This window comes from Pteronotus mesoamericanus, unplaced genomic scaffold, assembly GCF_021234165.1.
Source record: "Pteronotus mesoamericanus isolate MK-2021 breed Mesoamerican mustached bat unplaced genomic scaffold, CSHL_Meso_final scaffold_167, whole genome shotgun sequence".
NCBI classification, from domain to species: domain Eukaryota; kingdom Metazoa; phylum Chordata; class Mammalia; order Chiroptera; family Mormoopidae; genus Pteronotus; species Pteronotus mesoamericanus.
The window spans coordinates 3,315,805-3,340,466 of NW_026555308.1; the positions used below are offsets into that span (position 1 = coordinate 3,315,805).

Below are 24,662 nucleotides of genomic sequence, written 5' to 3' on the forward strand. Positions count from 1 at the left end.
TCTTCCTAGAAGGTGGAAAGATAAAGAGTTGGACATAGGATCCCACCAAATATGCAGACACCACATTTTCTCCTTCAGAGGCGTCCTCACCTCCTCCGGACCAGCTCCTATCCTCCATCCCCTCCCCCAGCCATACTTGCCAGAAGAATCCTTGCAGGCTCCTTTCTTGCCTTCCACTCACTCTTCACATGCAGCTTCAGTCTACAGTATACCCCAAAAGGTCCTGAAGGTCGCCTACTTCCCCAAATCCAAGATGTGTGTGTCCTTTGCCTCTTCAGTCTCTTCCCAGTGTTCCCTGCCACCTCCCTGGGGTAGAGAGCCAGCCCTGTTTCGCTTCCTTCCTCCCACCGGGCAGCTCATTCTGTCTCCCTTGCAGGTTCTGATCCTTCCTCCCAGTTTACTTTGTCACCTTCTTCTCATTTCATTCTCTCCCACTTACAGGCACTCCAGTCACTCTCCAGGTACCACATAAACACAGACAATGTCCATCCTTCCACCACACCTGCTGTCCAGAGCTCCAGTCCATGGACTCAAATGATACTCCCACTTGGATGTCCTAGGTACCTCCAACTCAAAAGGCTTACAGCCATTCCTGGGAGCACCCCATCTCGGTGGCAGGCCTTTCCTCCAGCCTGTAACCAGAAGCCAGCCTCACAATCCCCCTATTCCTCACATCTTGCCCACCACCAACCCGCAGCTCTCATCCCCAAGTCTGCTCATATCCTCCCCTAGAAGTTGCCTCACCTTCATTTTTGGATATGGGCACGCTGCAATGCTCTGCCCACAAGACAGCCAAGGAGCTTTCAAAATGCAAATCTGCTCACCTCACACCACAGCCCACCCCTCTCTGGCTTTAAACACTCCATTGCTTTCTCCAGTAACAAGCACAACCCTTGTATACTCAACTCTGCTCTCTGCACCCAAATCTGCAGCTCCCAAGTTCCTCTCTCTCTGCTCCACGCCATGAACCCTTCCTTCAGAGCCCCTACCAGAGGCCACTGCCTGAGGCCAAGCCTCCCCAGCTCCTCTGACCAGCTCAAGGCACTTCAACTCTCTCTCACAGGTCATAATTATTGCTCCATCTGTATGGTTTCCTGATCCACACTGGCCTCCCCCACCTAGAGGACTGGGTGAGCATGGGACCTGGGGTCAGCGAGGACCATGAGGTCTGCTGACTGGGTATGGTTATTAGCACAGTACCCTGAGTCTGGATCCTCCTAACAGTTTGAACAAAGCATATAGGCAGGCAGGTGAGGCTTCCTGAAGTTGGCGATGGGAGGTAAACGGCACAAATCAGGGCACAGCAGGGCCAAAGTGGGGCTTTTCTTGTGCCCTCATCTGATAGAGACCTTAGGCCCTAGTACCAAGGAAGGGCAGGGGCTTGCAGATGCAGGTGTGAGCCAGAAGGTGGGAAGGAAGCTGAGGTGGGGGAAGGCCTCAAGAATGCCCACCCTTGGTGTTCTTCTGTCCCATACAAACCACCCAGCCTAACCAGTACAGCCTAAGATGTGTGCTTTGTGACACCATGGCCCTGAGAAAAGCACAGCACTCCTCAAGCCCTCCACAGGCACCTACTTGAGCCTCACCGCCCACCTGCTTACCTTGCATATTGTGCTCACCAGGACTCCGTCCCGGCTCCACACAGCACCCTGCACCAGGTCCCCGTGGGTCACCAGCTCTGCAGAGAAGCAACCAAAGTCAAGAGGGGCACCGGGGCCCCACACCCTGCCCTGGACAATGAGAACACAGTGGGACTGGTGGGCCTGGTTAGGGGTAACTCCCCAGGGCAGACGCAGCAGCTATCAGGGACCCTTCCCAGGTAGGAGAAGCAAGGGGAGCAGCTCCTTCCAGATATGCTGTATTATACCCTGGGGATCCTTTCTCAGCCCTGCCATTGTCAGGCCATGCTCCTACTCTAAAACCTGCCAAGGATCCCTGCTCCTCACTGCTGTAGAACTGCTTTGCTGTGTGGGCTGTCATGAAGACCTCAGCACAGTGCTGGGCACACAATAACGGCTTGAGATGATAGTTACAGCTGGGGTGATTCCCTAATGATGACTGCCTGATGACCTTCACCTCTGCTTCAGGGGTCAGGCTGGTCTCCTCGACTGGCCAGGAGCTCTTTGGGAGCAAGCCCTACACCTTGTACTTCCCATCCATGTGGCACAACATGCCTCCATGGTAGGCACTGTCTGATGCTGTCAGGAGGGGACCCAGAAGACAGTTATGCTATTAATGGCCCTTGGCCCCAGCCCCAAAGGAGGAGACATCACCACCGTGAGCTTGGCCTACCCTGGATGCTGCATAGCCCTGGGGTGCCAGTCTATCCTTCAACTCTCTGAGCCTCGTGTCTTTACCCTAAAGAAGGGATGAGCATGTCAAGGAAGACTGCAAAAAGGACTCAGTTTTTGACACTACCACAGAAAACACCTGGGCACAGCTGTCATTCACACTACAGGGTTATAATCAGTCAAATACTGAGGAGTCTGGCCCAAAGTTACCATTATCTATGCATGCTTTGGATGTCTGTGTCCCCCTAAGTCTCACATATTGAAACTTAACCCCCACTGTGGTAGAATTTGGAGGTGGGGCCTTTGGGAGGTGATTAGCTCATGAGGGGGGAGCACTGCTAAATGGGATTAGTGGCCCTATGAAAGAGGCCCCAGAGAGCTCCCTTGCCTCTTCCCCCTTGGGAAGACACAGTGAGAAGATGGTTGGTTATGAATCAGGAAGCAGGTTCTCGTCAGACACCAAAATGTCTGCAACCTTGATCTTGGACTTCCAGCTTCCAGAACTGTGAGAAATAAATTTCTATTGTTTATAAGCCACCCAGTCTATGGGATTTTGTTATAGCAGCCCAAAAAGACTAGGACAAGCTATACTGGGAAATGAAGAGGAGGAGGAGCATGGCGAGGAGGGGATGCAGCTGGGCTGTAAGAGAGCAAATCGTCGTCTCCCAGGTAGAAGTCAACAGTTTGTTTTCAAAACTTAAACAACATACAATCCAAGAAATAACAGTAGAAGAAAGTTATTTAGACGTGTGGAGGAAAAAGCAGAAAAAAACAGCTAAGTGAGATGAAAACGGATGCTATGGGAAATGAAGGTAGTGGGATGTTTATAATTAAGACTTGATTTTATACTATGTACACCTGAGTTTTTGATACTTACTTTACGACTCATAATATCAAACACATAAACAAAGAAATGGAACACTGTCCAGGAGTGGAGTGCCCAGAAAGCGATACGGCTAATGTGGCCTGTACCTGTTAGGGGCTTCTGCTTGGCCACATCCCAGACCTTCACAGCCGTGCCTGCTGTGCTCACCAGGATGCCATCCACAGTGGGGTGGAACTGCAGCACCTCTATCCGGGTGTCCTCAGGGCCCAGCACCAGCCCAGGCCCTGAGGGTAGCATATGGCCAGGGGCTGGCAGTCGCCATAGTTTCATCTGTGGGAAAGAGCAAGTCTGTGAGCCCAGGACAAGGAGGGGCCTCACTGCATCCAGCCTGTCTTGCCTGGGGTGCCCCTATCTCCACGGCCATGATTAGGCACAAGACTGTGTGTCCATGTTGGGGAAAGGAGGGAGACCTGGCTCAGGATCATGGGTGTGGTTGAAGGCTAGGGGGAAATGGGAGTGGAGAAACCAGGGGCTCTGATCCATCTCTTCCAGGCCTCCCACACCACCCCAGACCTGCTGTCCTTGGGCAGTCAAGCAGCAGGATAGCAGGTCACAGGCAGGGCTCTGGCAAGTACACAGGAATACATGGGAGTCAGTGTGTGTTGAGGAACTAAGAAAAGTCTAGACTAGCCCAGCAATTCTGTGGAGAAGGTGAAGGGGTAGTGGGAGGGGCTGGACTGGGACAAAGCAGAGCCCTATAGGCTCAGAGGGCTCAGAAGGCCCCAACTAAGAGGGGGTAAGGCATCGAGCAGCTCTTCCAGTGGCTCCGCTCACCGTCTTATCAGCTGATCCTGTGGCCAGGAGGAAGTCATCAAAGGGAGAGAAGTCCAAGTCCGTGACCAGGTCTGCGGGAGAGGAAGGGCTGCCTCAGTCAGGCCCGACCAGAACTGGCCAGAATGTCCTCCTTCCAGCCCAATGTGCCCTTTTCCCAAGGCTGAGAACCAGAGCCCAGGGTTTCAGAGGCAACACCTCTGTGCACACACAGCAGCAGGCTCCAAGTCCCAGAATGAGGGCACCTCTGCAAACTATGGGCAAATGCCAAAGACCTGCAACACGTTTCCCTAAGAGCCCAGGAGACCCAGAGTGGCCAAGGGCCGGCATAAAGAGGTCAGCTGGATAATGGGCAGGAAACTCCTCAGATTACCATACCAGCACTTGCTATCACCCCAAATCCAGGGCCAAGCACAGGGCCTGGCTTGAGAATATGTGAATGAGCAGTGCTGGCCCTGCTCTGGTCACAAGGGATACACAAACCACCCAGGTCAACTGGCCCTCAGCACTTCCCAGGGGAGACATATACATCGGTGCAGGTGCAACTAGGGGTGAGCTGTGCATACAGGGGTGACCCCAGGGTCAGAGGCAGGAAAGGCTTCAATGAGGGGCATGATGGGCCATGGAGAAGGCAGCAGGGAAAAGGGAGGAAGGTGGTTGTCACACGCCTGACCCATTACTCCCCCCTAAGCCAGGGCTAACCAGTCCAAGTGTGAGAGTGTACCTGATCATCACCCCCACAGCCAGATTCTCTCTTAGGGGAATTAAACCTGGAATGGGAAGGCCTAGCAACAGGGTGTTTTAGGGTCTGGCCTGAATGGAAGGCCACCAGGTCGAAAGAGACTAGCAGGTACCATGCCAGGACCCTCCTAAGACCTGAGCATTCGGCTGCTCCTTTGGTTCTGGAAGCGCCCCAGGATTCTCCCAATAGACCTTTTTTTTTTTGGCTTAAGTAAGCTAGAATTGATTTCTGCTCTTTGAAACCAAAGAGCCTGAACCTCCCAGCTCTGGGGGTGCCAGGAGCGGAGGTGGGGACACAAAGTGAGCCCAGAGGGGAGATCCCAGAGGGCTGAAGGGGGCTGATCCCAGAGGGAGAGCCCAGAGGGGAGATGAGACCAGAGCTTGGGTGTTGTGGGGGATGTGAGCAGGACAGCCAGGCCTGCAGCACCAGAGCAAAGAATGGAGCCGCCACCCTACTGCCTGCCTCTCCACAGGGCCAAGTATTACATTTTCCTCTCGGCCAGAGGAAAAGTAGGAAGGAAAAGTAGGTAGGAAAAAAAGGAAGAAAAGTAGGTGTAACAAGAACATGTACCCCTTGAGACAGCCTCAGCCTGGACTCCTGGCCACAAACCCCGGCTGCCTTACCCTACAGGCTCCACATTGGACAGGGCAGGGCCAAGGCCCAGAGCAGCAGCCAATGTAGGCAGCCTGGCATACTGAGAAAATGAGAAATAGTAATGTGGCCAATCTGGGTGCCTGGCTATGCCAGAATCCTGAGTCCTGCCTGTGCATTTACCTCACCAAATCCTCATTGACCCACCAGGATGGCACTGTGCCATCTTCACCCAAGTGGAGGACAAGGACACAAGCAGAGAGAGGTTAGGTAACTTGCCCAGAGATATACAACTAAGAAAAGACAAAGCTGAGGTTGAGGCCAGGCAGTCCAGCTTCAGAACCTATATCCTCAGCACATCATCACACTGCCTTCCCCAAATTGGAGAACAGACCCCAGCCCACCCCACAGCCTAGATATGCAGCAAGGCCCTCTAGATGCCTCCCTGCCCTCTGCTCTGCTGGGCAGCTGGGTTGAAGGGCTGCTTGGCACTGAGGCAAAACATGGAAGGTGCCCCAAAGCCCGGGCATCCTGAAGCCAGGGCAGTAGCCAGAGCCTAGCCCACCACAGTCTCCCACCACCACTGGCACCTAAGAGGGCAAAGAGTGCCTGGTGCCTTGAGGGTAGGTTCTGAAGGAGCTGAAGCTCACTTACTCCAAGAACAGCTTCCCAGAAAGCCTGCTCCTGCAGAGAGAGGTTCTGAATAGTTGGAACTACAGTGAGGCCTCAACCTGCCAACAAGGCGCCTGGTCCAGCTTCTATTTGGAGCCCTCAAAGTCATAGGGCACTCTCCACCTCACACACATCACCAGCTCGGGGCAACTCCCTTGCGAGTAAAAAGCATCTAGAAGCAAGCAGCACAGTGTCCAAGAACACAGGGTCAGGTAGACCTGGGTTCCAATTCTGGCTCTGCCAGCAGCAGTACCAACATTGCCAAGTTCCTCTCTGAGCCTCAGTTTTCCTAGCTGAAAATAGGTTATTTTAAAATATACCTAAAAATATGTAAGAGTATATGAGAAAGCAGACTTCTTACATACACTACAACACAGTTGGATCTCAAAGCATTATGCTAAGTAAAAGAGACCAGACTCGGAAAGGCTATGTATGCTATTCCCCATTTATGTGAAATGTTCGGAAAAGGTCAGTCTATAGAGCAGAGGCCAGCAAACATTTTCTGAAAAGTGTGAGGTACTAAATATTTCAGGCTTAAAGGACCATACTGTCTCTGCTCAATGCTGCAGTTACTGGGAGAAAGTGGCTACAGACTGACCATCGATAAAAAGGCCTGGCAGTGTTCCAATACAGCAGTTTACAAAGACAGGGAGCAGGCCAAATATGCCATACCAGGAGCCTTTCAGACCCGCCAGCGCAGAAGCAGAAAGTACATCAATGGTTGCCTGAGGCTGCAGTGCCTGAGGTAGAAATGGTTTAAGCACAAAGGGGCAGGAGGGATCTTCTGGGGAAATGTTTTAAAACTGCATGGTGGTATACTCAAACCTTTAACTTTAATAAACGTCATCAAATTCTTCACTTAAAACAGGTAATGTTGAACTGGCTAGTGTGGCTCAGTGGACTGAGCGCCAGCCTGTGAACCAAAAGGTAGCTGGTTCAATTCCCAGGCAGGGCACATGCCTGGGTTAAGGGCCAGGTCCCCAGTTGCAGGAGTGCAAGAGGCAACCAATCCATCTATCTCTCACACATCAGTTTCTCTCCCTCGCTCCACCTCCCTTTCCCTCTCTCTAAAAATAAATAAATAAAACATTTAAAAAAAACAAAACAGCTAATGTTAATGATACGTAAATGATATCTTGATAAAGTTGTAAAAAGCTGCCCCGGTTGGTGTGGCTCAGTGGATTGAGTGCCGGCCTAAGAAAAGGCTCACCAGTTAGATTCCCAGTCTAGGGCCCATGCCTTGTCCCTGGTAAGGGGCACACTAGAGGCAACCACACACTGATGTTTCTCTCTTTTCCTCCCTCCATTTTCCTCTCTAAAAATAAATACATAAAATCTTCTAAAAAAAAGAAAGAAAAAGTTGTAAAAACTTTACAAAAGGATTAGATGAGAATCAATCTTATCATTATTTTATTAACTGCCATCGTCATCATCATCAGGATTCCGACACTGAGCTGCGCACCCAGAACAGTGATCAGCCCCCTTCTCTCACCCAAGGCCACCCTATAGACTGCCAGGAATGCAGGTTAGAGGAGCTGGGCCCACAGCTGCCAAAGCTGGACAGAGAAAGAAGAGGTACTTGGGTGTCATCCTAGGAGAGCAAATTGTTTACTGAAAGCTGGTTGGCTGCCAAGCAGGTTGCTGGGAGCCCCTAGAAGTAGCGGTGGCAGACAAAGTTCTCTTTGTAAGGGTCTATCTCTAACTGTGCAGGCCAGCCCACCCCCTCCTTGGAGGATCCTGAACAACCTGGCTGGGGAGAAGGTCTGGTGGCAGGGGGTGGTCCCTAAGGCTCCAGGAGAGGACAAAGGCCTTAGATCCACATAGGTTCTCTGCAGTAACAGGGAGCCAGCATCCACCTGGAGCCCGGTATGTGTTGATACATATTCCTCTTCCTCCCAGACTAACCACCTAGAGCACCCAGCTTCCCTCCTCTCTACCAGGACTTAGCCTACCAATCTGGAACCCACCTGTCTGAAGGCACAGTGAGGGCAACAAAAGAGACAGGCCTGTGAGACCAGGTGAGTATGAATCCCTAGCCCCAGAGGAGGGGCAAGTTCCAGATTTCCTGGGTCAAATCTTCCACTCACCAGAATGGCAGCCCAGGTGGGTCACATGTCTCCTCTCCGCTCCCTGGCTTTCCAAAGGCACGATGCCCAGCACACCTGGCAAATAAACACAGGGACTCTGACTTCTGGCCTAATGGGGATCATCTACTTCCCAGCCTAGGACTCCTAAGGGACACAAGACCCAAAAGCTCAGGCTTGGACCTTCCCAGAGCCTCCACCCATCATAAGATTACATCCTTCTGGACAGACATTGGCCCAGGGTTAGATCCTTGCTCCACACAAGAACCTTCTGTGACACTAGAGGTACAGAAGACACTAGGGAAAGAGGCTCTTTCTGGGACTGTGGGTCATAAGAGGTAAGGTGCCAGCACCCAAGACTTTCCCCAGCTTTACCTGAAAAAGTAGCCATTACCTGAGTGCAGCAGAACTGGAGGGCAAGAGAAAAGCTGGGGCCAATGGCATGTGTGAGCCTCTGGATACAGCTCTGCCTGCCTGAAGCCCCTGGACTTACTAGCTATATGAACCAAAAAGGTATTTTTGCTGAAATCAGTTTGAGGTTTGAGTTAGTATCAGCAACCAAAAGAGTCCTAACTAATGCAAGGAGCTTTACAAATCTTAGTATTCCTATTGATCACAGCCACCCCCAGGCCCCCAGACAAGGCATGAATGTCCCATGGGGAAAACTGGAAACAAAAGTGCAACAGCCCCCTCCCCACCCTCCGGGCCACACTCTTGAAGACAACAGCCCATGCAGTTTATACAAAATATACACACACATTCTAACCAAAATTGCTATTACTGCACATTGACCAGTTTGTAGGGCACTAAGACCCTGCATGGTACTGACCTCTGAGCCCCAAGAAGAGCCTCAAAGCCTCCATCCTGCAAAGAGTCTACCCTTCTACCCCACCCTATTTGGATGACAATGCCTGAATCTCCACATGTCCACCCCCTTACCTGGATGGTCAGAGTTGAAGGCAATCAAGCTGCAGCTGGATTTGATATGGTTCCCACAAGAGGGAGTAGTTCCTGCTCGAATATCACTGATCCAGGCCTGGAAATAAAGAATAAGAACACTGAAGGCCAGGGCTCTGCCAGTGCCTAAAATAAAGGATGAGGTGTGATTCAGGGAACCTTAAAGCGGCACCATTAGAGATGCATTCCTTTGGATCAAACCCTATCCCCACTCACATGATCTCTCAGAAAATGCAAAATGTTTCTTGAAATAATAACCTAAGTCATAAAGGGGCTGGATTTGCTTATTAAATCAGTTTTCCAATAAGGGAGGGGGGAGCTGAAAAAAAGGAAGCTCAGGCTGAATGAAGTCAAGGAGCTAACTGGGTAGTGTTCACTCACGTGTGTGTTGTTTCTGTTAAAAGGGGTAGAGAGAAGCAGAGAACGGAGAACTGAGCACCTAGACAGAAGACAGACTCAACTTGCTCAACTGTATTGCTGAAGACCTCCACCTGAGTCCAGAGGTCTCCTCCAAACATCAAGAGAAAACACCCAAACCCAGAGAAGAGTAAAATCAAGGCCTTTTCATGAAATGCCATAGATGAGTGAACAACACAACACCAAGAAAAGGTGATAATGTTAACACCCCACACCCGGAGGGGCAGAGAAGCACTTTTTCTGAAACTAAGATCAGCGAGGTCCACATGTTTTTTGTTGATATTAAAGCATCATTCAACACTCTTTCCTGCTACTCAAAAATCAAGCACTCTTATTTCCCAGCCCACCACCCAGCGTCCTGGAAACCACTTCAACCACCCAAGTTTCATTTTCAATACTTACCTGCCTTGGATAGAGCATTGTTGTCTTGTGTTATTTTTCCCTTCTGCTTCATGTTTATGGTACAAATACAGTGACATAAAATATCTTTAAAAAGAACAGGTCACCTGTTCTCCCATTTCCCTAACATAAACTGTTGTAAATTCTCTCTGTAATCCGTGTTTTCATGCCTGTCTATTTACCTTGCAGGTCTGAGGACCACCAAGGAACAAGCCCCAGGGCCCCTCAAGGACACTCCAGACCTTTCCAAGCAATACTTACTGCACTGAGGGATGATCTCAATGCAAATCTGAGCACCACTCCCCACTCCACTTAGAATAAAAGCCAACTTCCTGTGGTCTTTGGATTCTGCAGGATCACTCTTGACTCACCGACACCATGCTGCCCCATCACTACCTTCCATCCACCACGGCCACTTTCCATTCATCCATCAGGCACTTTCTGACCCCACATTTCCTTTAGCTGGCTGCTTCTCACCCTTCTGGCCTCAGCTTAAATGTAACTTCCTCCCACCAGCCTGCCCCCACCACCCTGATGAAATTAACTTCCACTTCGTTGTCCATCTCCATCCCAATACCCTACCCTTGTTATTCAAGGCATTTATTACAACTTGAAATGTCCTCGCATGCCTGTCTGCTTGTTGGCTGTCTCCTTCATGAGGCTGTAGGCACCAGAGAAAGGAAAGTGCTGTCCCATTCACTGTTGTGGCTCCAGCAGCTAGGCACTGCACATGAGAGGTTCAGAGAAAATACTGTCCATTGGACGAAAACCGGGCTTCTGGCCTGGGCTGCGTGCTGGCAGCCCTGGCGTGCGTTGGCTTCTGAGAGTCACTAGACAGGGTCATTTGCTAGGCCCACTTATTGGAATACACTGCCAGGCCTTCCAAATACCAGGGGGAGCGGCTGACCAGGGGTAGCATCATCTCTGAGGGTCACTCCTCATCAGGCCAGCTGCGCTTCAGGGGCCCGAGCAGCCCCTCCGTACTCCTGGACTCCACCTCCTCGGGCTTCCTCAAGCCCCACCCAGCCCCTGGCAGTATCACCCCAAGTAAGGGAACAGCTAGCTGCGAGAGGAGGAAGCGCCGGCGGAAACGCGAGAAAGAGGGGCCCCTCTGGCCGAGCAGCTCACCCCCTCCCGTTGACAAGAGCCGGGCTCGCCAAGATCAGGGCAGAAAGGGGCGTCTTTCTCAGACGCCAGCCCCGGGCAGCGACGATCGGGGCGGCAGGGAGAAGGAGCCGGCGCCAGCATCTGCCGAGCCGCGGCTCCCGGCGAGGCCGACCGGAAGCCGGGAAGCCCTTGCGGGCCTCAGGCCTTGGCTCGGCCGAGCGGGCTGCGCGGCCTCGGGGGTCCTGGGGCCAGGGGGGCGTCCCGACCGACAGCGGGGCTCACGGAGCGGCCATAGAGCCTCCCAGGAGCTGCAGGCACTGCCTGCTGGGCAGTGACGGGGAGGCCCGGGCGCCAGTCCCGGGCCTGAAGGGAGAGACTCCGAACAGGCTGGCTCGGGGATCGACGCGCAGGGTCCCGGGAGGAAACGGGGGGCGCAGGGCCCGCGGGCCAGGCTCACCTCACGGCGAGGCAGCCGGGCTTCCGTGTGCCGGAACTTGGATACTTTGAAGCGGCTCATGGCGACTGGGACCCCGGAAACGCAGCTTTCAGGACCGAAGCGTCGGCCCTCAGGTGCACAGCCAACAGCCACGACTCCCCCGGCCTCCAGCTCCACCCGAGGCCCATCCTAGCCACGCCCTGACATACCCCAGCCAATCACAGCCCTCTCCGGCCCGCTGGGCTCCGCCCCCGGCTACTCTACCTCCGCGTGTGCCGACTGCCCCACCCAATCGCTACTGGAGTGCCCGGGGAAACCAGGCCGACTTGGTGAAGGGGCCTACATAACAAGTGGGAGAATCGCGTGCAGTGCGTCCTCAGCCAGATGCCGAACGGTGCCGGCGTAGGAGCTAGGGGCAAAGGCCGCGACTTTGTGTGCAGGGATTTGCCCCAAGAGGCTTCCGGAGGGGCGGGGCGGGGCGGGGCGGGGCTTAGCGTGTTCTGCTTGAGGAGGAGAGACGGCAGGAATGAACTAACTCCATCCATTTCAAGTACAGAAGTCATGGTGAGGAGCCACTGGTCCTAGTCGCACAGGTAGTGAGTGTTAGCGGGGAACGCGAGCTCGGGTCTGACTCAAACCCTTGTCCATGGGGTCTACCCTAAAGCCTCTGCATCACACCCACCCTTCTATGGCCAGGTGGTCTCTGCGGGAGGGGTGGGGCCTTCAGCATCCCTTTTTTAGGGCCTGTCTTGACTGCAGGCCTTGGGTGCAGTGAGACATAACTCCTCTAAGGAAATCAATGTATCATTTACAAGTAAGCTGAAAGGGTGAAAGATAAGGGCAACGCAGAATCCATTAAACAGCAAATGTGCTCAAGGCCGTTGTTTGCTTGGTCTAGGGGTGACTCAGGAGGAAAAAAAGACTATTTGTTTTACCTGGGGCCATTAATTGCAGAAGCATTTCTCTAAAAATTGACTCGGTGGTTCCAGAATATGCTTTTGAGTCTGAAGTAAGAAGCTAGGAACATTCCTTGGCAAGTGGAATAGGGAAACTGAGACCGATAGCTGAACATAATGGCAGAGCAATTTATAGCCAGGTGCAGATGTTCACCAGGGCAGAAGGCCCCTGAGTGCTTGGTGGGGCCTGGCTGGGTGGGGCAAGGAGGGGGGCAAAACTGGGAAAACAAGGACCTCACCCCCAGGGTAAACTTTCCTGCCTGGAGATAACATCTAAGACTCACTTGTATTTCAGTTCCAGGCCCAGAAAAGCAGCAAAACCAGGTGGGCAAGGCCAGAACCAAATGCAACAACTAAACACCTCCTGCTCTGTCACTGACCAATCAAGGAAGACCATGACCCTGAGAGGGCACAACTGGAGAGCTGATGAATAGCCTATTAAAACCCTCTCCTGAGACTGTTACCCAATAGGCACTACCCAGAATGGGTCTGTAGTGTGTAGGCCAGCCTGTAGTGTGTAGGTTCTTGACTTTGTGTAGGAAAGATTTCACAGCATGAGTGCAGGTAATTTTGAGAATACATTTATTAAGGCTGTGGATAGTGAAACAAAGGAAAAACTTAGGGTGGAAGAAATAACAGGAGAGAGCCTAGGAGAGGCTGCTTTGGCTCTCTGGAAAAGTTATAGGAAAGGAGTGAGCTAAGGCAGGGCTGCTGTTAGTTCACCTGGAAGTCAGAGAAAAAGGGGGTCAGAGATCAGGAGGTAAGCCCAGGTCAAGCTGCTGGTGCCCACTGCACCCCTGGCTGCAAGTCTTGAGACCCTTACACTTTAGGAAAAAATAAAAAGTTCATGCCTCATAAGGGGCATGGGCATGCTCTAGAGTGAGCCTGCACTGTGTTTTTGTTCTGAGGGCTTTTTATCTTTTTTTTTTTTTTTTTTTTTTTTTTGTGGGTGAGAATCTTAGGAGAGGGTTTCAGCAGAATATTCATTAGCTTTCCAGGTGCATTTTTTGATATGCTGATGCATCAAAATGAGCACATGGGGGTTTGGGGAATATTTTTTGGTCTATTGCTTTACTTTTATCTTGAGTTTGTCTGGCTTTTTTAAAAAAGATTTTTTTTTTATATATTTTTTAGAGATAAGCGAAGGGGGAGAGAGAGGGAGAGAAACTTCAATGTGCAAGAAGAGACAATCACTTGGCTGCCTCCCAGACACCCCCAACTGGGAACCTAGCCCAAAACTCAGGGTAACCTCTTCATGGGCCCTGACCAGGAATTGAACCACCAACCTTTTGGTTCAAAAGCTGGCACTCAGTCCAATAAGCCACACCAGCCAGGATAAGTCTGTCTGGCTTTTAATGGTTTTTTTGTTATTTGTCCCTCTGACTTCATTTGTCCTTGGGTTTAGCTGGCATGAATGACATAACTGGGTCTCTGTTCTTCATTTCCCAGATCAGGGAGATTTAAGCTACGTATTTTTTGATTAGGGAGGACAGGTATAAACCATTCACTCTCAAGTGTCCTTGGCTAGGGGAGATAAGCTTGCAATTCACCAGTCGACTACAAGTTCCTCAAAGTGTTTGGCCACGTTTAATTTTCTTGTCTCAGTTTCCCCATTCCACCTGCCCAGGAATTTTCCTAGCTTCTTACCATCCTTCCTCAAGACCTCCCCTAAGATTCCCACCCGCAAGAAACAGATAAATGCCTCAAGACAAAGGACGCAGGGCATGCATGCTCTCCCTCTGGGGACAAGCCAGTACCATTCCCTTTCCTTTCTTCCCCTCACCCACTTGTTTCTTCATGGGCATGCATCTCCTAAACTCTAAGGCAATGGGCATCTGGCAGCTTGTCTATGACTTATCCCCTGAACCTGTCCCTAAGGCCTCCTTGTCTCTGGCTTTCCAATGAGCTTAGGTAACCCAGCCTGGGCTCTTCTGTTGCGTCTTCTATCTAAGCCCTTCCTTGCTTCACTGTCCCTAGCTTTAATAAACATAACCTCATAGTCACCTGTGAGACAGGATAGTAAGAACCTAGGAAATTCCACGGCAAGTGGCATTGGGAAACTGGGGCAGATGGCTGAACACAAGATCTGAGCAATTACAGCCAGGTGCAGATGTCCACCAGGGTGGAAGGCCCCTGAGTGCCTGGTAGGGGGCAAAACTGGGGAAACAAGGACCTCACCCCCAGAGTAACCTCTTCTCCCCAGGCCTTTCTTCCCTGGAGATAACATCTAAGAGATAATATCTAGGCCTCAGTTGTGTTTCAGCTCCAGGCCCAAAAAAGCAGCAAAAACCAGCTGGGCGATATCAGAACCAACTGCAATGACTGAAGACCCTGCCACTGACCAATCAGGGGAGACCATGACACTGAAAGGACACACCTGGAGAACAGAGGACTATTCTGCTGAAACCCTCCAAGACCTTCCCTAAGATTCCTTCCTGCCAGAGAGATAAAAGCCTCAAGACAAAGGACCGAGCACATGAGCTCTCCCGTTCCATTCCCTTTCCCTTCTTCCCCAACTTCATTCTTAACAGACACGGGTCTCCTAAACTCTAAAGCAATGGGCATCAGACAGCTTGTCCCTAGCCTAGCCCCTGAATTTGTCCCCAAAGCCTCCTTGTCTCTGACTTCCCAGTGAGTGTAGGGAACCCAGACTGGGCTCTCCTGTTGCTTCCTCTATGCTAAGCTCTTCCTTGTTCTCCTGTCTCCAGCTTTAATAAATGTACTTTCATAGTCACCTGGACTTCTGTTGTAAAATCTCCATGAAGAACCCACACACTGCAGATGGCCCTAAGGAGACCCACTTGGGGCCAGGTCCCCTCCTCCCTTTTATTTTTTTTAAGGTTAATCAAGTGAAGCAGTGGGAGTGTACGTCACCTTTTAAGAAAAAAATTTTTTTAAATATTAATCAACTATACAACTATTGCAAAGTTCATGTAAACCTACAAAATTTGCTGTATTTCACTTCATTGTTATCACTGAATTCATTTTTTTAAAAATCTACCATTATGTCAGATAGACCTAAATGGGCACAACAAGTGAGAAAGCCTTTAAACGCCAGAAGTAACAGAGGGACATGCCATGGGCTAAATCTGGTCCACAGATGTTTTAGTTGGTTCACAAAGTGTCTTAAAAATTGGGACATTTCCTAAAAGTTTGGATTTCAGCCTTTCTTGAAAGACAAAGATTTGGCAATGTTGGGTCCACAGCCCGACATAGCTAAAATGGGCTGGAGCTGAGAAGCACTCAACACCTTTAAAGCATGCTTTTTCATTTACCGCAGCCTCACTGCTTCCTGTCATCTTACACTTGGCCCCTATATCCTTGTGGAAGAAAAGGGGCGACACACTAAACCTGACAAACTCAGGGGAGGCCTACATGAGAGCCTTACAAACTCAGTGACCTAAAGTACCCACAAAGGGTAAGCTGAAATTACCACTTATTAACTAAAAGCAGTTCATGGCCCTGTCCTAGGCCGATATCTTTCTCTAACAAAGGTCATTCTTTACTGTAACTGAGCCCGTCTGTTTTTGCATCTAAGTTAATAAACCTTTGGAATGTCAAGATACTCCATTTTTCCAGACCCCTCAGGGCACAATCTCCCACGAGAGCAGAGACCACTAGAACCCCTCATTGCTATCTTGTTCTCTCACAAACTATCTCTATATGCTGTAAATGTTCATTGTTAACTATGATATACCCACCAATATACAAGTGTGTGTTTATCATTTTACTTTTTATCCAATCCCAGAGATTTCCCCAATTTGCTTTCTCCCGCCTCCCTAAGCTATCACCAGTAGATTTCCTGTAACCCCCTTACGTCTCCTCCTTTGATTGTAATGTATAAAACAAAGTGTTAAACTGCCATTCTTAGAACATTTCTCAAACCATTGAGATTTTGCTTCCCAGCAATTGTCATCAGTTTGGCGCAAATAAGCTCACAAATATTCTTACAAATGTGAATGTTTCTTATGTTGACACACTTTATCTCCCTGGCCATGGTTCCTGGGTCTGTGACCCCTAATCTCTCCCAGGAGAGAGAAGCTATGACCTGGCTGTGCTATATCATGTGACTGTATTTCTATAAACTGAGGACTGGTAGAAGGAGAGTTGCAGAGTGTCATCTTTCCCATTTCAACAGTGACCAACCTGAGCTCCACAGCAGGGGAGAAGGAAGGGCCAGAAATATTACCAAACAGCAAATGGGGTCCTGCTCCCCATCGTTACCTTCTAGACCAAATTCTGGAGGTAGAGCTTTGGTAAAAAAGGAAAGGAGTCATTACTCAAAAGCTACACAATTTTGAAATAACCGCTTTCCACATGCATTAGTCACTTAAGCCTATCAATCAAGGATAAAATCTTTTAACTCTTGAGTTCCCCTATCATTCCGCCTGTTAGTTTTTAATTATCTTATTTCTATAAGGTTAGTTTACAAACTAAAACAACTTAAGATACAAAAGCTACATAATTTTGGAAGAATTGCAGGCTTCTGCCTCAGATCCTGTCCCCTTTGGAACACCCAAAGAAAAATAACCCTGCCACCCCCTGCCAGGACAGACCAATTCTAGACTGTACTCAGTTCCTTCTCCCATTTAAAAAACCATCTTTGGGAAATGCAGGCAGCTACAGCACAGTCATCCAGGCATCCTTAAGGAAGAGCGAGAGAGACAGTCTCTGCCTTCCTTCTGTTTAAATCTTCTGGCCCATAATTCCATGCCCACCAGAGGCCTTCAGCTTCTCAGCCAATTCTGCCCTAGGCTGTTTATCATTGCCTCAGGCAACTTTTTCCTATGTCCCCTTCCTGTGCCTCCCCAGTAATCTTACCAGGTCTCTTGTATCAAAAGGAGAGTGAAGACCCAGAAAGTGACCATCTCACATGTTCCCTAATCTATTCTGGCTTGAGAGAATGATTGTTTTTAATACAGACTTCAGAGCTCTAAGGCTGCTGCAAACTTGAGCAGAATAAATTATTTCATGAATTGCAAAGCTGAACTGACATCCTCTAAGATTCCTTCCAGTCCCATGAGCCTATGAATTACCAGCTTTGTTCCTTTAGGCTTCTAGTAATTTCACTTCATTGTCTCTAAGGACCCTGGAAGATACAACTCAGTTGGCTGTCATGCTGGTGGTTCCCCCATGGCCGATAGCCCAACTCCTCCAGGCCTGTCGGGGGCTACTGCAGCAGAAACTTCAGGAGTGCAGGCCAGGCCTTTCCAGCCCTCCATGGGGACCAGCATTAGCGGTCCAAGGTCCAACTACATTTACAGAACCAGCAAATGATATTAATGGAAGTGAGGAGACTTCCAGCCTTTTTAGATAGTATCTTTTGAATGCTGGTGCCCCAAAACAGACACAGCATTGAAGTTAACTGAAGAAATCCTCAGAAGCTTATTAAAGGTAAGAACAACATAGACATTTGTCCTGAACGTGGTCACCTGAAAGAGAAACGTGTCCTTTGTGGATATTGCTATGAGAAGGTGTGCAAGGAGACTGCAGAAATAAGAAGACAGATAGGGAAACAAAAAGGGGGCCCCTTGAAGGCTCCTACAATAGAGGCCATGGTGCTGTACATGAGAGAGAGATCCTCTGAACAAGATCAGGGCAAGAGTATCATTGAACAAGACAGGAAGTGACCATCCTGGTTCACCCAGAATTGACACCAGAGATATTTAAACGGTATAACAACACAAAACATTCCTCCTGGAAAAGAGAGAGATTCTTTGTCTTTAATGTTTTGTGCCTATTTTAAAATCATCAATGTAACTAAAAGCATTCTTCATAAGCAGTTTTGTACGAATAATTTGAAGATATATCAGGAATAAAGTCTGAAAATGTTTATGTAGAGGGAAAAAAAGAAAAAAAGAAGATAACTCTCATTCTTAAAAGGCAGTCTCTTAAAAGGTGGATGCTAGCAATATGAGGGTGTCTGGTTAGCTTGGTGCATGGCAGGATGATTTAGATTTCACAGGGCCTGTTTCCAAGAATAATTAATAACAAACAAATATTTAAGAGGCCATTGTTCTGAAGTACTCATTCTAAAAAATTCAAAGCACTTTATGTAACTGAAGGAAGAAACATTGACAAAAACATTGACCATCAAGGAAGGAGGGCAAAAAACTCACACAAAAGCATCAAAAGCCTTAAGTTGTGTTCTTATTTTAAGCTAACACCAAAGAAAATACATTTTTTAAATAGAATATTCCCTTAATCTTCTCTAAGTCAGTGGTTTCTATAAATCAGAATTTTTGCAAGCACAGAATGGATGAAGCCAGCTTCAGGAACAACAACAAATTCCTTAGCTTTAGTTATATGCCCCTGAAATGTTTCTTCATTATGATGCACATTGAAAACATTTAGGTAAGCCCTGCCTTGTTTATTTCAGGAGCTGGAGCAGAAAGGCATGTGCAGTTATCTCTGCATAGGAAATGAACAATTATGCAACAAAATATATTTCAAAAATTGGTAAAACCCTCAGAATTCTCCCTTGCCAGCATGACAGTGCACTGTCCATTATTATTTTGTTGTTTTTCAAATGGAGGTGTACCCGTGTGTTATTGGGGCTCTGAAGTTTTACTATACCTAATAATTTTTTTTGCAGTAACTTGCACAATATTTTAACAGAAACACAAAATGATAACTCACAACTAAAGGACAGTTTCATAAAAAAAAACCTGTCCCTTTTCTAAAGTGATGTTTTTCACACTGTAGTCTACTGATTGCCAGAGGATCCAGAGCTTTATTTTCAGCGTCTGTGATTTGTTTTTTCCTTGAAAAAAAAGTTTCTTTCATTTTTCAGGTTTGCAAAACATTGCTTAAGTTTAAGCTAGTTTGGGCAGAAGAATATTTTGCTTCGAGCTGGAGTCACCTATAGTTTATTTAAAAGGGCTTTTAGGAAATCATTAGCACAGAAAACCCAGGCAACTGAGGGGAGGTCACAGTTCATTTGCTCTTTCTGTAGGGAACTGCACACACTGCAGATGTCGTGTCTGGGAACATCTGGGCTACACATTTCATACCTCCTTGCAATCATCCCATAGTCCTTCAGGAAGGAACGGAAATGCTACAACTAGAGAAATCGTGAATTAGCTTTTATTACCTCTGGAGAAACTGGCTGAGGACCTTCTGCCCTCCCTGGAAGGGCTCCTCACATGGGGAGGGGAGCAGCCATCCTATGGGTTGGCCATGGACTTGGCCAGTCCCATTGTACCTTGGATGGTCAGTATCTGTAGGATATTACAGAGTAGAGCATACTTAAAAGTTACTACTAGCTCCCCCAGATCTCACTACCGCAGGAGAGCAGGAAGGGTCCAGTGGAACATTAAAAGGAAAAATGAAGAGGGAGGATGTTTAAGAAACCTGTATGACCTTTGCATGTAACATTTGTTTTTCCTTAAAGCTCAAGTTTTTGGCTTTAGCCTGGAGAAGAGGACAGGGGAAGGGGAGAGACACACATGTTCAGTCTGGGAGTGTGGGTAGGTGTGGCCTGTGTACTCGTTTGTTCCAACAAGCCTGGGATGGGTCCATTAGTAGTCACCCATTCCATTCCCTTGGGGTTCTCTCCTTCCTAAAAGGAAAGAATAATCAGTCTTCTGGCTATTCCCTAAAACAAGAACGCACACCCCCTTTCAATTGGAGGATTTTTACTGTTAATCATAATGGAACTGTACACCTGAAACTAATATAAAATAATATCGAATGTCAACTGTAATTGCAAATATTTTTAAATAATTTTTTTAAATCACCCTGCAGAAACAGATGGGGGAGGGAGAAACTAAAATACAAAAAAATGAGGAAGTTACAAAACTGAAAAAGTTTGCATATTAGTGAGTACTCCTCCAGTTCCTAACTCACCCTGAGGTGGTAAATTCAAGTCCCTTTGCCCCTTTTCCTCAGCTTTTATTCCTGAAAGTTGTACTTCTCAACCAGCACCCTCCCATATGCTTTCCCCCTAGGCTTTGGGCTCCCTGTGGGCAGTAACTGTGTCTGAGCTCTGCTTGGTATTCTCAGTGTTCAGCAGTCTGGCACATCGGATTAACATATATTGAGCATTTACTATGGGTAAATTCTATATGAAGCTTTTACATGGATTAACTCACTCTTCAGATGATCCTTTGAGGTATTTACTGTTATGTCCCCATTTTATTTTTTTAATTAAAAAATTTTCTTTAATTCTCACCTGAGGATTTTTTTTAATTGCTCTTTTTAGAGAGAGAGAAAGGGAGAGAAAGAAAGAAACATTGATGTGAGAAGGAAACATCTAGTTAGGAGGTGGAGGGATTGAGCAAAAAGGAAAAAGGACTAAAAAAAAAAAAAAAGAAAAGAAACATTGATCGGTTGCCTCCCATACATGTCCAACAACCTGGGTTCGAACCTGCAACCTAGGTACGTGTCCTGACTGGAAATTGAATTCCCTATCTTTTGGTGTATGGGATGATGCTCCACTGAACTGAGTCATCCAGCCAGAGCATTATGTCCCAATTTTAGAGAAAGGAAACTGAAGCAGAGGGGTCAAATGAGTTGCCCACAGACATATGGCTGGTATAAATGGCAGAGCTGGGATTCAGTCCCAGGCAATCTGATTCCAAAGCTCATACTCTTAACCATTATGCTAGAAACATTTAAATATTGGTTAAGTATATTAAAAGAGCTCTTTTCCCCATTTCCAACCCCATTACACCTTTTTCATTTTTTCTCTAAAATGTCCCTTGCTCACATCAGTGCTCTATGTTCTCTAGCCCAAACTTCCTTTCTTTTTTTAAATTAATTAATTTTTTCAAATACATATCTCTGCCTACCCCCCACAATTTTCCCTCGCCCCCTCCCTCCCTCCCTCCCTCCCTCCCTCAACTCTTCCCCTCTAGCCCAAACTTTCAATATTCCTTGCATTTTACAATAACCTCGTAACTGTTCTTCACTGAGCTAGTGTTTGTTGTTTTTTTTAATTGATTGATTTGAGAGAGAGAGAAGCATCAATTTGTTGTTCCACTTATTTATGCATTCATTGGTTGATTCTTACATGTGCCCTGACTGGAGATCAAAACCGCAACCATAGGGTATGTGGGCACCCCTCTAAGCAACTGAGCTACCAGGGCCTGGGCCAGTGGTTTTTAAACTCCTTTGAGTCTCAGAACCTGTGGAGAAGTTTATTGATGGAAGCTATGGATTAACATGCACATACACAAAAATATGTACAATGGGGAGAGGGAAAAAGAGAATAGATCATCTTAAAGCCATCCATGAACCCTCAGGTTCCCTTTCTATGTGGTGGTAGAGGTGAAATGTGATAAGATGGCATTTGTGCTGCCTGCCATTACCAGAACCAGTAAGTAGAGACAAGGATTGAGTCTTTATGGGCGCTTTATTCAGATGCTGACAAGCTAAGAAGACTGCGGGTTATGTACCCTCAAAACCTATCTTAACATTTCATCTCAAGTCGACCTTTTTATAACAAGAGAGGGTAGGTAAGGGGTTTGGAAAAAAAGATTCATGAGATGAGTTGCAATCCATCGGTAATTTTCCTAGTACTTCTTATCTGTTGATCAACAATTCTTTTTTTTAAAGATTTTATTTATTTATTTTCAGAGAGAGGGGAAGAGAGAAAGAGAGAAACATCGACGTAGAGAGAGAAACATCAGCTGGTTGCCTCTCACACACCCCCAACCAGGGACCTGGTGCAATCCAGGCATGTGCCCTGTCTGGGAATGGACACATGACCTTTCAGTTTCCCAGGCTGGTCCTCAATCCACTGAGCCACAACAACGAGGGCTGTTGATCAACAATTTATCTGCTTCCCTACCTGAAACACAATGGCCCAGATGCCATCTTCATCCACTTGCTTGCAGACTCCATGGGGCACAAAGGTAGAATTGCTTGTCAACCTACTGGAATCAAGCAGGCTATGCATTCCAGTTTCTGAAGTAACAGCTTTCCACAGGCTTTAATTACTTAAGCCTATCAACTATATAGCTAAGGCTAAAATCTTTAACTCTTGAGTTCCCCCATCAATGGGAGGTGTGAAAGTTGAAACTCCTTTACAAGATTTAACCAGACCGGGTTTACTTTTCTGACTTCATCACACACCCTAAGTTTAGGGCTTAAGCAAACAGGGCAAGCACTTTCCATCTCTAGACATCTGCTTTTGAACATCTTGGTACTTGGAATATTTTCCCCCTCCACACTTGACCCATTTTTCATTACAGGAATGTTACCTCTCATATGTCTTTGCTGACACCCCAGTGAGAAACCTCTTCACCCGTATTCCTGTAACCTACCGCATACCTACTACATTGCTGTGATCTCCTTGTTACTTGCTGAGGAGTCCCCCCGCCCCTTCATCTTTCTTCTCCTCCACAGCAGGTGTGGTATGTCTTTCATCACTGTATCCCCAATATCCTAGTACGTGCGTGGCACGTAGTAGATTCTCACAACGTTTATTAAATGCGTTTTGAGGAAACTCGGCTCTTACTCCACTATCGGCAAGTTCACTACAGGTTTGGAGGCTAACATGCTTAGGAGAAATCTGAGCGATCAAAGTCCGCCGCGTGGGACACCAGCCAGAGAAAGTGAGCTTGAGGTCAGACTTTGGGAGTAGAGAAGAGACACCGGCCCCTTGTGCGGACACTTGGTGAGTAACACGCAATTAGTTTAAAGGGTCAAGTGGAAGGAAGCTGCACACCGCATGTTGGAACCTGGGCCACAGACGGCCGCGATGCACGCCAGGATTTGTAGTTCCTCCCCTTGCCGAGAACCTCAGTTACATTAAGCTACATTCGACCACGTCCTTATACAGATAAGGTGCGGTCCTGGTCAACCAGCACTTAAGTACGAGGTCCTCCAGGTCAACTACACCTCGCAGCTGCCTTCAGAGCAAACCTCACTTCGGATAGTGCGTACTAAGAAAGCGTATTAGGTACCCGTGCGCGTGCGCAACGCTTGGGTTTCTGCGCGCGCAGCGGCCTCCCTCCCCAGCCTCCGGCCTTTCCAAGGCGCCGACGCACTCTGCGCGAATTGTCCTCGCGAGGCCTCCTGGAGTCGGGTGGCGCAGGCGCAGTGTCCCCCGGCCAAGATGGCGGCGTGGTGCTCCACACGCTGGTTGCTGGTGGCTGTGGGAACCTCTCGGCTGCCAGCTGCAGCGGGGAGAGGGGCTCGGCCGCCCACGGGGGGCGTGGTGGGGGCGTCGCTGGGCCGCAAGCTGAGCGTTACCACCTTCGCGCCTTCCCTTGGAGCTCGCGGCCCTGGGGCGCTACTGACATTGAGACCCGGTGTCAGCCTCACAGGTGAGGGCAGGCTCCAGCGCCAGAGTCGGGGCTCCAAGGCCTGGAAGGGATTGATTCACCTCGCTCCCGTTACTGGGGTAGCCTGGTGAAGGGCGTTTTCCGACGTATATTGCGGAATTGCTTAGGGAGGCCGGCAAGCAGCAGGCACAGGGGCCCTAGTGGCTACTCAGGAGCTGCATGGAGTCCCCGGTGGCTGGGGTAAAATGCCTCGTAGGCCATGAACCTTCACCTCTATGTCAACATTTCTGGAGGCCTTTTTCTGAGCTACCGCTGCTCCTTATCCCTATTCTTTTCTCTTCCCTGCATCTTCTAGCCAGTAGCGGAAGGGAAGAGGTAGCTGCCGTTCGGTGAGCATCTGCTCTTGTGCTAGGCACTTTGTGCCTCATCTCACTTGGCGGTAACAACCACCCTGCAAGGTGGGAATTGTCATCCCTGTTATAGAGAGTGGGAAATTGAGGTCTAGACTAAGGTCGTAAGGTTACATTAAGAAGAGTTGTCCCAAATCCAGAGCTGTATTTTCATAGCTTTCACTCTTTCTACCACATGGTGTAAATTGAAGGTTACACTGAAGAGTCTCTTTTAGAAGCTCTTAAGTTGATAACTAATAAAAATGCAAACATTTATTCAGCACTTACTATGTACCAGGCATGGACATTTCCATATAGTAGGCACTGTTGTTATTCCATTTTGTAGATAAAAAAAACGGAGGCTTAGTCCTGGTTTGTGTGGCTCAGTGGATTGAGTGTTGGCCTGCCACGTAGCAGGTTGCCAGTTCGATTCCCAGTCAGGGCACATGCCTGGGTTGTGGGCCAGGTCCCCAGTGCGGGGTGCTCAAGAGGCAACCACACATTGAATTGTTTCCTTCCCTTCCCCTCTCTCTGAAAATAAACACGTAAATACACTTTAAAAAATTAAAAAAAAAAAACCAAACCTGAAGCTTAGATGTTAAACAATTTGTAGAATGTCACAAAGCTAAAAAGTGGCAAAGCCTTAATTCAAAACCTGCTTACTTAATAGCGTGGGTGATAGTGAATTAATATTTATTAAGCCTTTAGATGCTTAGCCATGATAGTTTTTCAT

General features: G+C 48.3%; 2 protein-coding genes and 1 pseudogene across 4 annotated transcripts in view; 2 read left to right on the plus strand and 1 right to left on the minus strand.

Annotated features, from left to right (window-relative positions):
* The window catches only part of CORO7 (coronin 7), a 58,213-nt gene extending 46,675 nt beyond the window's left edge, over positions 1-11,538 (minus strand). For both annotated transcript variants that reach the window (XM_054589519.1, XM_054589518.1), the window contains exons 1-6: positions 11,375-11,538; positions 8,977-9,073; positions 8,041-8,115; positions 3,952-4,022; positions 3,264-3,447; positions 1,602-1,678 (exon numbers count right to left, since the gene is read on the minus strand). In XM_054589519.1, the coding sequence (XP_054445494.1) occupies positions 1,602-1,678; positions 3,264-3,447; positions 3,952-4,022; positions 8,041-8,115; positions 8,977-9,073; positions 11,375-11,434 (564 nt within the window). In that variant the 5' untranslated portion in view covers positions 11,435-11,538. The remainder of the gene's footprint in view (positions 1-1,601; positions 1,679-3,263; positions 3,448-3,951; positions 4,023-8,040; positions 8,116-8,976; positions 9,074-11,374) is intronic.
* Positions 11,539-14,866: 3,328 nt separating this feature from the next.
* LOC129083290 (39S ribosomal protein L32, mitochondrial-like) lies at positions 14,867-17,963 on the plus strand (annotated as a pseudogene).
* A 5,386-nt stretch (positions 17,964-23,349) lies between these two features.
* Positions 23,350-24,662, plus strand: part of DNAJA3 (DnaJ heat shock protein family (Hsp40) member A3) — a 29,992-nt gene continuing 28,679 nt past the window's right edge. For both annotated transcript variants that reach the window (XM_054589523.1, XM_054589524.1), the window contains exon 1: positions 23,350-23,582. In XM_054589523.1, coding sequence (XP_054445498.1) covers positions 23,372-23,582 — 211 coding nt within the window. In that variant the 5' untranslated portion in view covers positions 23,350-23,371. The remainder of the gene's footprint in view (positions 23,583-24,662) is intronic.